Source organism: Hoplias malabaricus, chromosome 2 (genome assembly GCF_029633855.1).
Source record: "Hoplias malabaricus isolate fHopMal1 chromosome 2, fHopMal1.hap1, whole genome shotgun sequence".
Lineage (NCBI taxonomy): Eukaryota > Metazoa > Chordata > Actinopteri > Characiformes > Erythrinidae > Hoplias > Hoplias malabaricus.
This window is the reverse complement of record NC_089801.1, coordinates 31,576,457-31,590,026: the sequence shown is the minus strand read 5'-3', so window position 1 is coordinate 31,590,026 and position 13,570 is coordinate 31,576,457. Positions and strand designations below refer to the sequence as shown.

The following is a 13,570-nucleotide window of genomic DNA, read 5'->3' as shown; positions in this document are numbered from 1 at the left end:
AATTTCCTTGTTTTGCTTTATGGCTCCTATCAGAGAGGAAGTTTAATTTGGTAACTCAGATTTCATAAACAGATTCTGTAATCACACGGCACAGAGATGTATCTTTTTAACTCATAAGTTTTGCATTGATTTATTAAAGAGCAAACCCAGCACTTCCTAACTTATATCGTGAGAATTTGCACGAATACAAATGTATTGTTTGATCAGTGAGTTGTTTGATTTTTTTTTTTCACCAGGCCCAGGAAATATTCAAATTAGGAGCTGCCCATTGGATTAAATTAGAAATATATAAAATTATAATATGTTCAAAGATTTTCTGTTCTTTATTTACAGTGATTACCAGTGGATCAATATTACTGATGTATCATTTGGGAATTAGGTTAAAAAATCTAGAGAGTTCATCTTTAATATATGGACACAGTGGGACAACGCAAATGTATCTGGACATACCCCAAGTAACAACTTAGGTAAGGCAGGGTTGATAATAAATTAATTCATGTAAGAATGACGTAGCTGATTGACAGTGGGAAGGGAGAATAAAAGAGAGAAAGTGAGGGTTCAGGGTGATGTGAGTGGATGAGAGAGAGGTCAGGGCCTGTGCTCCTTACCGGATAGCCTTCTGTTTTCTTCTGGCACCACTTCAGTAGAGCGTTCCTCTTAGATCCCCCATACTCCCGCGCCAGAGCAGCCAGAGGGTCTGTTCTTTCCACACTAACACCAGGGGACAAATACACACACACACACACACACACACACACACACACACACGGTCACTCACACTGCATCTGTGTGCTCAAGGGATGTTTATTTGAATTTATGAGATGGAATTTATGAGAGTTTGCAGGAAGTTCAAGCAGGCGACTTAGATTGTACATTAAATATACATTAGTGTGTTTCTAAAGCCATAGCTTGTAGAGTTATCATTGAAATGTTCCCAATTTTCCATCTTGTTGCACATTTTATGGGTTACCCAACACAATGTCACTAGATAGCCCTACACGCTTGGATGAGAACACTCAGTTCTGATATTTTAGCTCCTTGTGATGGACGGTCTCCCTGTTCAGGGTGTGTTCCTGCCTTACGCTCAGTGATTCTGGGTGGGCTCCCAACCCACCACACACCTGAAATGGATACATGGGTAAAGACTATAAATTAATGTATGAATGAATGATCTAACAACAATCTAACAAACACTCAGTTTGGCTAGCATCATGCTAAGTGATAGGGTAGAAGGAATTATGAAGATTAGTATTAATGATGTAACTATTTCAGTATAACGTCACAAATCCAGGCAACAGAATGGCACAAGTAATGTCACTGCCACACAGCTAAAGGGGGAATATCTGTGAGGAGTTTGGCGCGTGTGTTCTCTCAGTGTCTGTGTTCTAGAACTAAGTATTTATAGAAGATGAATAATTGAATGAATGTGTCACAAATTCCTTTTTTCTCCGTTCATACAAAGATCTATGCTTAAGGCAGAAGTTTATATTTCCATGAAATGTCATATTCTAATAATAAAAAAAGCCTGTATTTATGCATAAGATGTGCTGTGAATGTGTCCAAACAAAGGACAAAATGTCAGTGGATCATCTGAAATAAGAGCATCTCTAAGTAAATCTTTATTTAAGTGGGAGAGAAATGGTGTAACACAGCATGAAAGATAATCAGTGTGTGTGAGTGAGATATAGAGAGTTTTTAGAAACTCGTGGGAAGAGTGAAAGCCATTTAGGACATTGCACTTAAGTCATACGCGGAAACAGAGTCTCAGTGTTTCTCTTTTTGTTGCTTTTGTCAGTGGAACACTGAAGCTCTAAAGAGAAGATTTACTCACTGTTCACTTTATTACAACTTTATTAGCTCTGATTACTTCATGAGCTCCACTCTAAAGAGGTGTACAATTAAAAACTGTAGCTCTGTTGTCAGCCTAGTCTCCCAGGGCCAGATGTTGTCTTATTATAAAAACATCTGGAGACAACCATGAGAAGTTTTGGGCTAAATGTGTGTGGGAATGTGTACTTATTACAGTGGGAACAAACTGAGTGAGAAATCTCCAAACCTGTGACTTTCATAATCCTCCCTGCAGAAGGAAGCATCTAGTGTTAACTCTCATTGAACTATGGAGGAACTGGAGTGCCTCTAGTGGGAAACAATGAAAATATTGTAAAGCAAACCAGAGGGCAAGGTTGCTGGTGTTTATATTGATGTGAGGAGTGCATGTGATTTTTTAATTGACCATTTGTTGCTGAACAATCCCATTTAGCAGCTGTGTATCAGGAAAGAATCCTTAGAATCGCTTGAATTTGCTGTTGGCTTTTTTAATAAATGTGATGTTACATGTGAGCAGTGAAGCGTCCTGGGGGTCTTATATGCTTCCAAGAATTCCTAAAGATATCAATGAAATAAAAAATACACATCTCTAGTATTTGTAATCATGGCTCACTATGCCTAGGTCTAAATCTATTAAACCTCCCACACTGGACGTGACACTGGACGTGTTCTAACTTGATTAAGCATAATTATCAACAGTGGAATCAATCGTTCAGATTTTGGGTGACAATGAGTGGGACCACTTTTGAGAGAATGTCACTTTGGCTTTGTGGATGTCCTCTGACTTTGAGAGCAACAGGCAGATTGACTGATTCAGCCAATGAGTTCCCAGCCTTACTTGAGCTTGCTGTTGGCCCGGTTGTAGGTGAATGAAGAATTTCTGCTGCTCAGTGCTGCTGGGGTCTTGATGACTGACTCTAGGGATGGACTCTTCCTCATCAGAGACGAAGGCTTCAGCTCATCGCCTGCAAATCATAGTGGAAGGATAAGGGGCAAAAGGAGGAAGAGAATAATACAGTTAAAAGAGATTTATAGGCTGATACTATGAGAGAATCCAGCTGCATTCCTGAATAATCACAAATCTCGGTGGACGTTTAAGATTCGACAAAGTCGGTCAAGAGATTTCTAGCACAAAGTGACCCAAATAATGCCAGTCTAATGTCAAATTAGACCTTCACTCTGATGTTATGAAGGAATATTTTTGACAGATATAGTTATATACATTTTAGATAATCTAATATATAATATACACTAAATATATATAGAATAAAAAGACTGACATTTTATAGAAGCAGCAGCAGCAAAAGTATCAGTGGAAGGTTTATAAAACCCCTCAGCTTTGGGCAAAAGTTTTCTTGATGGATACATTTTGAATGGAAAAAAAATTAGCTTTAAAAATTATTTACTTAAGGAAAATGCCACAATTAATCAAGGTTATAAAAAGTCTGGGATTGAAGGACATTTAAAAGTTCCTTTGGGATAATTTGCCAAAATGTTGAGAACCCCTGTGATAGGGAGCAGACATGTAAATAAGGGACTAGAGGCAGCAAAAGCTGATTCATTGTTTACACTGATATTCATGCTCTTTTTAATCTCAAATGATGGTTTTATGAATCACACACAATTAGTTTCCTGTCGTTCCCAGCACCGATCTGTTCTCAATAAAGAATAAAAACCATTGTGTTTTTAACTCGTATTATATTTAATGCAAGTTGAACTCCTAGGTTGGATGCCAGTGTGATTTCATCTTTGAGTGGATTTACTGTGAAAGACCCACAGAGCCATATATAACATGAACAGAGACAGAGTCTGAGTCATGTCTCAAACTGTGTGAATACTGCGAAGGCCGAAAAAGGTCACACTCACAAGGAACCAAGTCTCCACCTTAGACAACTTCATAAACACTGCTCGTCAATATGATAAGCTTAAAACATACCCAAAATAAAACATGCAATATGTGTAATTGTGTGGTTATAAGAAGTAAGATTTTTGAAAATATTTCTAATAATTATGACTTAAAGGAACACTAGTAAAGATCTGGTAATTTTGCTCATGGGCTCCCCCTAGAGTGGCAGAGTGTAATTCGCTTTGTATTATGAAATCAAGGCAGAGGAGTAGGGTGGGGTATCTATCTTACACTCCTCCAAAGCTACTAGTGCAGTTTCTGCAGTGCTTAGCCTGTCAACAACAGTGACCTGTTTTTGTTCTATTGCAGGTCAGTGAAACATTCACAGTGACTCATAATGATATCTTATCTTATCTTGTACTCACATAAGTATTCTCATAGTTATGAAATGCTTGTTCATTATTATGAGATAGCAAGTCATTATTATCAGTTAATAAGTCATAATTATGAGACGACTTGTCATTATTATCACTTAAGCAGCACAAAAACGCTTGGATATGACTGTATTTTTGGAAACAATGTCAACTGCTTCCTAAGTTTCACCTCAGTCGTTGACTATTTTGACTAGTGCTTGACTCATGTTTCTGTATGATGTCATTTAACATTGTGAAAAAAGGTTCAGGCTCCTCTCCCAGGTCTGCTCAATGTGTGGAGCAATGCTGTCTCAGTATGATACAATGTGTAACAACAAGTTCATTTAGGGGATATGGGTAAGTTGTGTGTATAGCATAGCATTTTACTTGAAATGCATACCTGAGTGTGAGAAATCTCCGAGATTGATCCTTCTTTCCAAGGTTTTAGACAGGGGCTTGATACCCGAATGCCTCTAAAGTAAAAGTAAATCACAGAATTGATTCAATAAGTCAAATACATAGTAGATAATAGATTTAGTAATTATGATCACTTACTGAAACTCTTAGCTAAAAGGCTTTTTATAGAACCTACAGCATTATGTCACTCATGCTGAACACCACTCTTATAAAAACACAAAAACTACTTACAGTAAATGCCCAAAGATTTATTCCACTGACATTGATCAGCCTCATTATTAAAAGCAATTAGAAATAATGTGAACACCTTTGATAACATCTTTACAGTGGCACCTGCTGAAGGGTGGGATATAGTGAACTGTCTGTTCTTGAAGCTGATGTAGGAAACAGGTTAGGATCTGAGTGTAAGGATCAGAGAGACAAAACTAGGCACAGTGGTTAGTACCAAAAAAAAAAAGTGGTCCAAGAAATGACAACCTGTGACCTGGCGACAGTGTCATAGGCTCCCAAGGCTTAAGGATGCCTAAGACAGCCTTTATTACTGCTCCCAACACATCACCTTAAAGAACTGACTGTTTACAAGCTGCCTAATATATTTAATTGAAAGACACGTGTCACTTTAACAAGGTAATCAATGTTATTCACTTCACATTTCAGTGGTTTCAATCTTGTGGCTGACTGATGTGTAATTAGTGACTTCAGTTACTTAAGCCACACCAATTGTGGACACGGACATTCATAGCACACACAATCTGCATAATCTCCAGAGAAAGGAGTTAAATGAAAAAATGAGACGCAGTTGAGCAACTGTACATGTGTCAGTAACTCATCTGATGCTGCACAGTTTTGTTGGTCGTCCTCTAGTCCTTTATCAGTGGACACAGGACACTGTCGGCTGGATATTTTTGGTTGGTGGACTATTCTCAATTCAGCAGTGACACTTGTGGGCTTTAAAAACTCTAGCAGCCCTGCTGTGTCTGATCCACTCTTACCAGCACAACAGACATTGTAACACATCACCACCACGTCAGTGTCACTGCAGCACTGACACTGATCCACCACTCAAAACATACCTGATGTGTGGTGGTCCTGTGTGGGGCCTTACCATTGAAGAGCAGGGTAAAATGCTCGCAATCATTCAGTTTATATTATACAGTAGCATTGTTTGCTATGAATTGTGTTATGTGTAGTACCTGTATGGGCGAGACAGCGGCAGCAGGAGCAGTTCGCACTGGAATTCCACTCAAGGGGCTTCTGGGAGTTGAATGCATCTGCACTGCAGTGCCAGGTCCATCTAGAGGAAATATTCAGCTCAATATTTTCCATAAAATTGGCCACAAAATACATCAGAGTGTAGGTATAGAGAGTTCAGTTTAAATGGTTTTAAAGTATTAATGTGGTTCAGTTTGGTTACTTCATTTTATGTAGCGTTGCACCTATAATACAGACAAGTTTATGATCTTCTTTTACTGCTGGCTGATCAGTGAATGAATGAGTGTCCAAGTCTGTGTGGTCCTATGTTTTACCAAGCCATTGTTAAAGTGCTATGATTACATCTGTGTAAGATTAATTGTTGGAGGCATTAATAATGGGCTTCTTTGTCTTTGTTATTACAAGAGTATTAAATATGTTCTCCAGCCTGCCATGTCGTCTTTCTCAGATTAATGGCCAAAGCTCTCCTATCTCCCCTCTGATAATCCTAGGAGTTCTAAGCCAACACAAAGATGGGCAGAGCTTATAAAAGCATATAAAAATGTCCTGGCTACAGTAATTGGACCAGTCTTTCCTGACCCTTGGATAACAACATGATAGATGGAGGCTGAGATGACACAGATGTTTGGAGAACGCTGAAGCAAGAAGCTGTTCTCCGCTGATAGAGGTATGCCAATAGTGTCCAGATATTGTGTGCTTGTGTAAAACATTTAACCCTAACCGTTAAGGTTATTGAATAAAGTAACATATTATTAACATTATTAAGATTTTCAAACTTAGGAATGGTTGCATATGGCTGGACTTGTATGAGATTTAATAAAGTGAAAACTCCACATGAACACTGAGAAGTGATGATGGTGGAGAGTCCTCACTCTTTACAGCTGTGTCGAAGGATTTGATGAGGGATTTAACGGTGGCTCCAGGTTCTGAGGGAGTGCTGCTTCCACTCAAACTCCCGCTGGTTAGCAGACTGTCAGACGGGTTCTGGGCCACAGAGATTCCACACCAGTGAGGACTGCTATCAGAGTCAGAGAGGCTTCCTTCGTCCACTCGTGACCTGCCAATCAAACAGACATATATAGAGCAAAGCATAGGAAAGAGTTCACCACATTTGACACTGTTACATACTGTGGACTGAGTGAGTTCACTTCTCAATTACCCTATAAATGTAGAGACATAGTAATCTACAATGTGCTTATTTAACAAATGTATTTTCTATGTAAATTCTAATTCTAATGTGAAGTAATGTATACAATGGATATATCTCATAATACCATAACATAATTCAGTTTAAAAAGTAGGTTATTTTAAGGGCAATAACATTTGCTACAGTGTTGATTGTTAGAATATTATGCCTCAAATGCAAATATAGTTCATAGTTAGTTCCATACATACATAGTTTGTAATAGACTATTTAACTGTAAATTTCATTAAATTATTATACCATTATTTATAACATTACCCAAATAACAGTTGGGAATGTTGCTAGTTTTATACTTTGTTTATGAATTTGCTTTAAAAACTTTTGCAAAAATGCATCCAATTTGTGATCTAATGGGACCACAGCTTGCAAAGTTGCTACAGTGTTATATTTTTATCTGTAAACTGCATTCACAAAACTGACAGAAGATACATTTTGCATTCAATATTATTCCCTAGCCGAAACGCTCGCAGACAACTTATCAGCAAAAGCAACAGACATTTTAACACTTCATAAACATCCAGTCTAAAACAGTCCCAGGCCATTAGCATCATATATAGCTTCCAGTAAATGAATGCGGAGAAACATGGGAAAATAAAAGGGCATCCCCCAGAGGAGATGTCCTTAAAAAACACACAGAGGGACATGAAAAACTATGAGGAAACTGTGATTTATTAACCTCTAAATAACAACACGCTGCGTAAAAAGGTGAATCAACAATCATAAATGAATAACCATAAGTGACAAGAAGTAGACAGCATTTTGGTCACAGGTTTGTCATAGTTACACACAACAGTAAATAAGGTAAACGTTTGCACATTCATGGAATCTCAAAGAACATGGCTTGTTTTATTTGAAGCTCTCGGTCTGAAAGAGCACTGAGTAATCCTTTTTCTGGCATGGTTAAGTCCTGAAGTTTTCACACCAGCATGTGCTTGTAAAACAAAAGCTGAGTGTCCAAAGAAAAGGGTTTTAAACGGGGACTAGCAGAAGTAAAGAAATCCACATGCTGATCAAAAATGTAAGCTCCTGATGATGGCCTGAGTGCATTCATATTTATGGCATTTGGAAAATCAAGAGTCTAGTGTTGCCTGAAGTGGGAATGAAACCCCAGCAAGCTCAGTGGAAGGCAGTGGGTACTGACCCGATATTTATTTGACTTGTTCAAGTTTTATCATCGGTTCATATTTCCTTAAATACATATTCATATTTATTTCATATATAGTTCATATTTTTTGGGACGTACATGTTTTTGGACTACTTTACCTCGACTACCCCAGTGCAAAACCCTCTGTATCTTCATCACTCTTGTGTTAGGAGCACCTGCCTTTTCATTACATTATATCGAGACCCCCCACCCCCTGGGTGTTCAATCTGTTTTTTTTTTTATTTGCTTTCCACAAGCAGCACATTGTATATGCTCTTGAGTGTGCAGAACACGAGTGACTGAAACCTGAGATTCACAAAAATGGCAGTAAAGTGTCTGACTGAGTATCTCCGGATGGCTCTTCTGTGTCAAAGACAATTAAAACCATTATGAAATTCATGTTGAAATGTCTAAAATGTCATTTAAAAGTAAAGCAGACGACTAAGTGTTCATAAAGTGAGTAAAGTGGGGAAGCTATCACAGACAAGGATACAGATTGAAGTGTTTTGAAATCTAACTTCACATCTTTAAACTTTTAACATGACAAGTGATGGAACACACTTCCTATTTGAACAGCTATATGACTTTGGCAGACTTAAAACCTTCACTTTAGGCCTCAACATCAAATCAAATTTGCTTTTACAGAATAACACAAACTGCTATAATATTACCATTGTTGCGCCATCTAGTGCTGGATCTCAAAAACTGCCTATTGATGTCAGGCCACAAAAGGGTATAAAAACCCTTGAAAACATAAAGTACACATAAAATCAAGGCCACAAGGCAGGTCCCTGTTGATGTAAACGTGGAAAAAAAAACAACAGTAAAGTGCACTGAACTGCACAGCTGTAGACCCTTTCATTATAATATATACAGCTCTGAACAACAAAACTCTTAATCCTGTTAAATCATGCTGTTTAGTCAAGCTGTCAAGAGTCTAGCAATTCTAGCAGATAAATACAAGCCATTAAAACAAAGCTAGAAAGTGCTGGTTTGGTAACAGTTGGCTTACTTTCTAAGGCAGTACAGCACAGAGTCAATTTTTCAGTGAGAAGAAAGTATTCAGATAATTTTGTTATTGTTCCCAAAATCCTTCTCCTCAAATGTACATCAAATTTAAATTGTGTACTTTAAAATATATATACCTAAGCACAAAAGAATACATTAAATATGTAAAAAAAAAAGTATGTGAGTGAGACTACTGAGGCATTACCCATAATCAAAGAACAATTAATGGAGCAATGTACTAGGACATGAGTGGACATCTCTCATTTGTCAAGAAAATGAACCTGGGAAGTTAATGCGGGCTTTAAAAAAAACATGTCTCTGTACTCATATAGAGTGGAAATAAAGCATTTTGAAGGTGAAGAGGAATGGGACAAATTTATCAACTTCGTTTCAACAAATTACAAATTTTTACTGAGTGTTAGTGTCTGAATCTTATTAATAGCTATGCATAAAAAAATGAAAAATCGATCCATAAATTATCATTGATATACAATTCATAACTAAAGTATCTGAATACTTGTATACGACAACCTTCACACTAAAAAGAAAAGTAAGTCTTCAGGTAAAATACAGTACACCAGTGTAAAAGACACAGCGTATGCTTGTTAATTTTTTAATTTCAATATTCTCCGTCCATTCCCATTAATTCGTGATGAATGTATTATATATTTACAGTTTTGCTCCAAAGCCAAATAATCAAGATAAAGAAGTGCTTGAGTTATAAACTAAAAATAACATGAAATATTCACAATCAAAGAAATATAGCTTTTCTCAACATCTGAATTTATATTAATAATTTACTACAGATAATTTTACACATTTTCTTTTATAGAATTCAACAGCTACCCAGTGGCCCCTTCAGCAATTTGTATGCGGGAAAGTTGTATTTCGGATAAATACATTACATATCTGATATATTACTGAGAAGATATTTTAAAATGTAAAGTGTGAACTGACATTTTATTTCCAATAAATATGCTACCATTATGTCTAGCACAAGTAAATCTACATGCGATTATGCACATATAGTCATATGGTTCAAGGTTTTGGACCCCTGCTCAAATAATATGCTTGTTGAGTTTTTAGGTGAATAAAGTAAACAACTTCTACAGAGACCACAGTTTAGTTTATTTAATGTGGCCTTTATAAAATAAAAAGCCAATTTTTTCTTTGTACTAAATGCATATAATCTGATATTATGCGCTAAACTTACTGAAAATACCATGTTTACAGTGTTCTCAGCTGAAGATGTGTAAACTTATTTTCGAATATAACACCACCAGTACATACAGTCTGAAATTTTTCATAAAAATCTACCTAATGGTAGAATTTTGCTTTTCAAAAATAACACTTATACATAAATATCTGAGTTGTAATACTGCATTTTTGGGTGAAACATTAAATTCTCTATCGTCCTTCCACTGCAGTCTTGCTGCTTTCGAATGCTGCTCCAGATGTGATTCTGAAACAAAAAGAAGACAAGACGTGTCCAAATGAATGTGTACAACCACACGTATAACCTGTTTAAATAACAGCAAGCATTATTTTATCATTAAAGAGGGCAACGTCACCATTTCATTCATGAAATGTGTTTCATTAACACAGCAAACGCTCACATCTCCGTCATGCATTGTCTGAAATGCACAGGTACCATTGGCAGTTCAAACCAGTTAAAAATCTCTGTCATGTCCAAGAAGAGAGGTTATTTGTATTCAATTTCAAGCTTTTTAAGAAAAGCTTGAGACATGTAGATTTCACACCAGAAGGGGGCAGCGATCACAACAAACAGCAGGTGGCGCCATATGCCAGAGCTTTTCAAAAAAGAGGGGAAAACAATACAAGGGCAAAGCAGACCAAAGCACTGTTAAATGACAAAAAGCACAGCCAATCAGATGTTAGGATTGTCCCAAGCAGAGGCAGTTTTGGTGTGTGTGGGGGAGAGATCTGGAGGCACAAAAGCTCTTGACTCAAAGGAAAACTCCAGCATTTCTCTCTGTCTCTAAAAGAAGAGCAAACCCACTGAAACAATTATATTACAAGACCAAGGTGCAGTGCTGGAAAAACCGCTCATTGGTTTGTACTGTAATTGTGTTTTGAGTCAATGGGTTTATGTACATTGACACATTGATCAAAATAACTGTGGTCACCTCAGATACAAGAGAGTGTTGTCAAATGCTGACGTATTCCTTTGAACACAGTTATCTGCTAGATCCATCCATTCATTCTTCATTCTGTGAGATAGCTTGGCTGGTGCTAGCGGTACACTCACCTGGCTGTTACAAAAAGGTGGTCGTGTCTGAGGAAAGTCCTTTAGAGAGTGACCTCAGAGGCGTCTTAGGAAAGGGGGGGTAGCGAGGTACGCCGGTGAAGAATGGGGAGAGTAAAATACAAGTGTGGGCAGATCCTTAAAGATCTGGCAACCCAAATTAAATGACTGACAGCTATTAACTACACCTTCTTAAATACACTGAGGTACACTTTACTTAAGGGCATAAGCCTTTCATCGCCAACATAAACTGACATTACACATAATGAATCCATATTCAAACAAATGGCAGATGTCATTTAAGTTTTTTTGTCCATGTTGATGTCATTAAATTTCAGTAAGTGTTGGAATAAGCCTTAATGTTATTAACGAGCGTTGTTAATGTTATTAATGCTATTAACTTGTTTGTCAGTTGTCATAATAAGCTAATATAGGTGTGGTATTTTTGTTAACCCCTCAGTAAAGTGTGACATCATTCTTATGATGTGACATCAAGTAGACACAGATTCCCCTCTTAAGTAAAGTCTAGTTGAACAGCAAAGACGTATTGGGTATTTAGCTGAATTTAGCTCCCTAAGTTTTGTTCTAAGGCTATAAAACTAAAATCAAATAACACAAGCTATTTGGAAATTAGCATATTTTAACAGCACACCCAAAACATTGCACACTTATGTCTAGAACTTATATAGTGAGCTGTTAAGTAACCTCAAATATACTTCTTTTTGTAGTTTCTATAGAAAAGTGGACAAAAATATAGCTAAAAAAAAAAAAAGCAACAGCTAGCCTGAATATAGCTAAAAACAATAGCAACAGCTAGCCTGAAACCTGAATTTTGTTCAGACATCTGGCCATTTTTCTAGATAACAGTGTGTTATACCGTGTCTGAAAGCACATAAGCAAATCTGTTTGAGATTACTTAACTACTCAACATAACTTAAGTCAAACATGTAGTTTACAAAATTTAACTCTGAAGTATTTGCTTTCAGTGTTGCAGAAGTAGCCTTTAACTAAAGATATGAACTTCAGACACCAAACATAACAAGACTGACCACATCTAACATAAAAGGAAAGCTGGATAAGTTTATACTTCAGCTTCAGAATAAAAGCTGTATTTATTGAATACTGATCTGTCTTACTTGTATGGCACCCTGGAAAAAATTGTTATTGTAACCAATACCTAGATCAGTATTCAAAAATCCTGCATCCATTCCTAAAGGAAAAGCTACTACAGGTCAAAGAGTGGAGTGATGTTTGGAGGGAGGAACAGTTGAAAGCATCTGCTAAGCGAATTCATGCAGGAGGACTGACACATGGAGAGAACAGCCAACAGCCTGGACAGGGCACTACACACACAGCAGAACACAAGACACTTCACAATACAGGAGCACTGGCATTGACCCCTGAGGCTGGTCTCCTACAAAGAGATTTAAGCCTAGTCTAGACTACCCAGGATTGCCACAATGTTTACACCAAAAATTCATTTTTAAATGCACAAAATTAAAGACATAAAAAATTCCTTATTCTGAAACACCTCATGGTTCAAGATCATGGCTGGTGCTATAAAGAGCAGCAGATAGGTAGGTTTAATTTGAAAGAAATATATGTTATCTGCAAATTAGACCATTTAGTCTTGAACCATAAATCACAATTATTAATGCCATTCAAAAAGTCATTATCATGACAGGCCTATGACAAAATAGGGGTTTATAAACTAAAATGGGTGATATGACAATATAATAAATTACAAAAAATAATTATCACAAAATAGCTTTTTAAAGGTTATGGAACTTACGAGGCACCAGTAAAACACCTTATTAAAAGCAGCACATTTTAAGAATGATATTACGTAATGTAGATTTCTCATTGCACTCAAAACCTTTTACACCTATTACAAACTACAGCCTTATCAGTTACATAAAACTCAGTGCTGTGTGTTTGACCACTTTAAATTATTTAAAGGCTTAGCATGCACATGTGTTTGAAGTATCCACAGCCCACATAACAACTGTCAAACTGAATGAAAGTAGAAAAGTGAAAGAAGAAAGTACACAGGAACTGCAGATGAAAACAAAAATAGAAATACATCAGAGAGCAGAGGACAAAAAAGAAGCAGAGGGCATTGTTGGTGAGGCATTGCATGTGATTTAGCACATCAGCTGAGTTTACCAGAAATCTCTAAACCGCCATAAAACCTTATGACTGGATTTGAATAAACCCATGTATTAATATATCT

General features: G+C 37.0%; 1 protein-coding gene across 4 annotated transcripts in view; it reads right to left on the bottom strand.

The window, feature by feature from the left end:
- specc1 (sperm antigen with calponin homology and coiled-coil domains 1) overlaps positions 1 to 13,570 on the bottom strand; it is a 117,737-nt gene that overhangs the window by 33,430 nt on the left and 70,737 nt on the right. For all 4 annotated transcript variants that reach the window (XM_066658577.1, XM_066658576.1, XM_066658578.1 and 1 more), the window contains 5 exons: positions 6,588 to 6,772; positions 5,697 to 5,797; positions 4,487 to 4,559; positions 2,666 to 2,792; positions 609 to 711 (listed from right to left, as the gene is read on the bottom strand). In XM_066658577.1, coding sequence (XP_066514674.1) covers positions 609 to 711; positions 2,666 to 2,792; positions 4,487 to 4,559; positions 5,697 to 5,797; positions 6,588 to 6,772 — 589 coding nt within the window. The remainder of the gene's footprint in view (positions 1 to 608; positions 712 to 2,665; positions 2,793 to 4,486; positions 4,560 to 5,696; positions 5,798 to 6,587; positions 6,773 to 13,570) is intronic.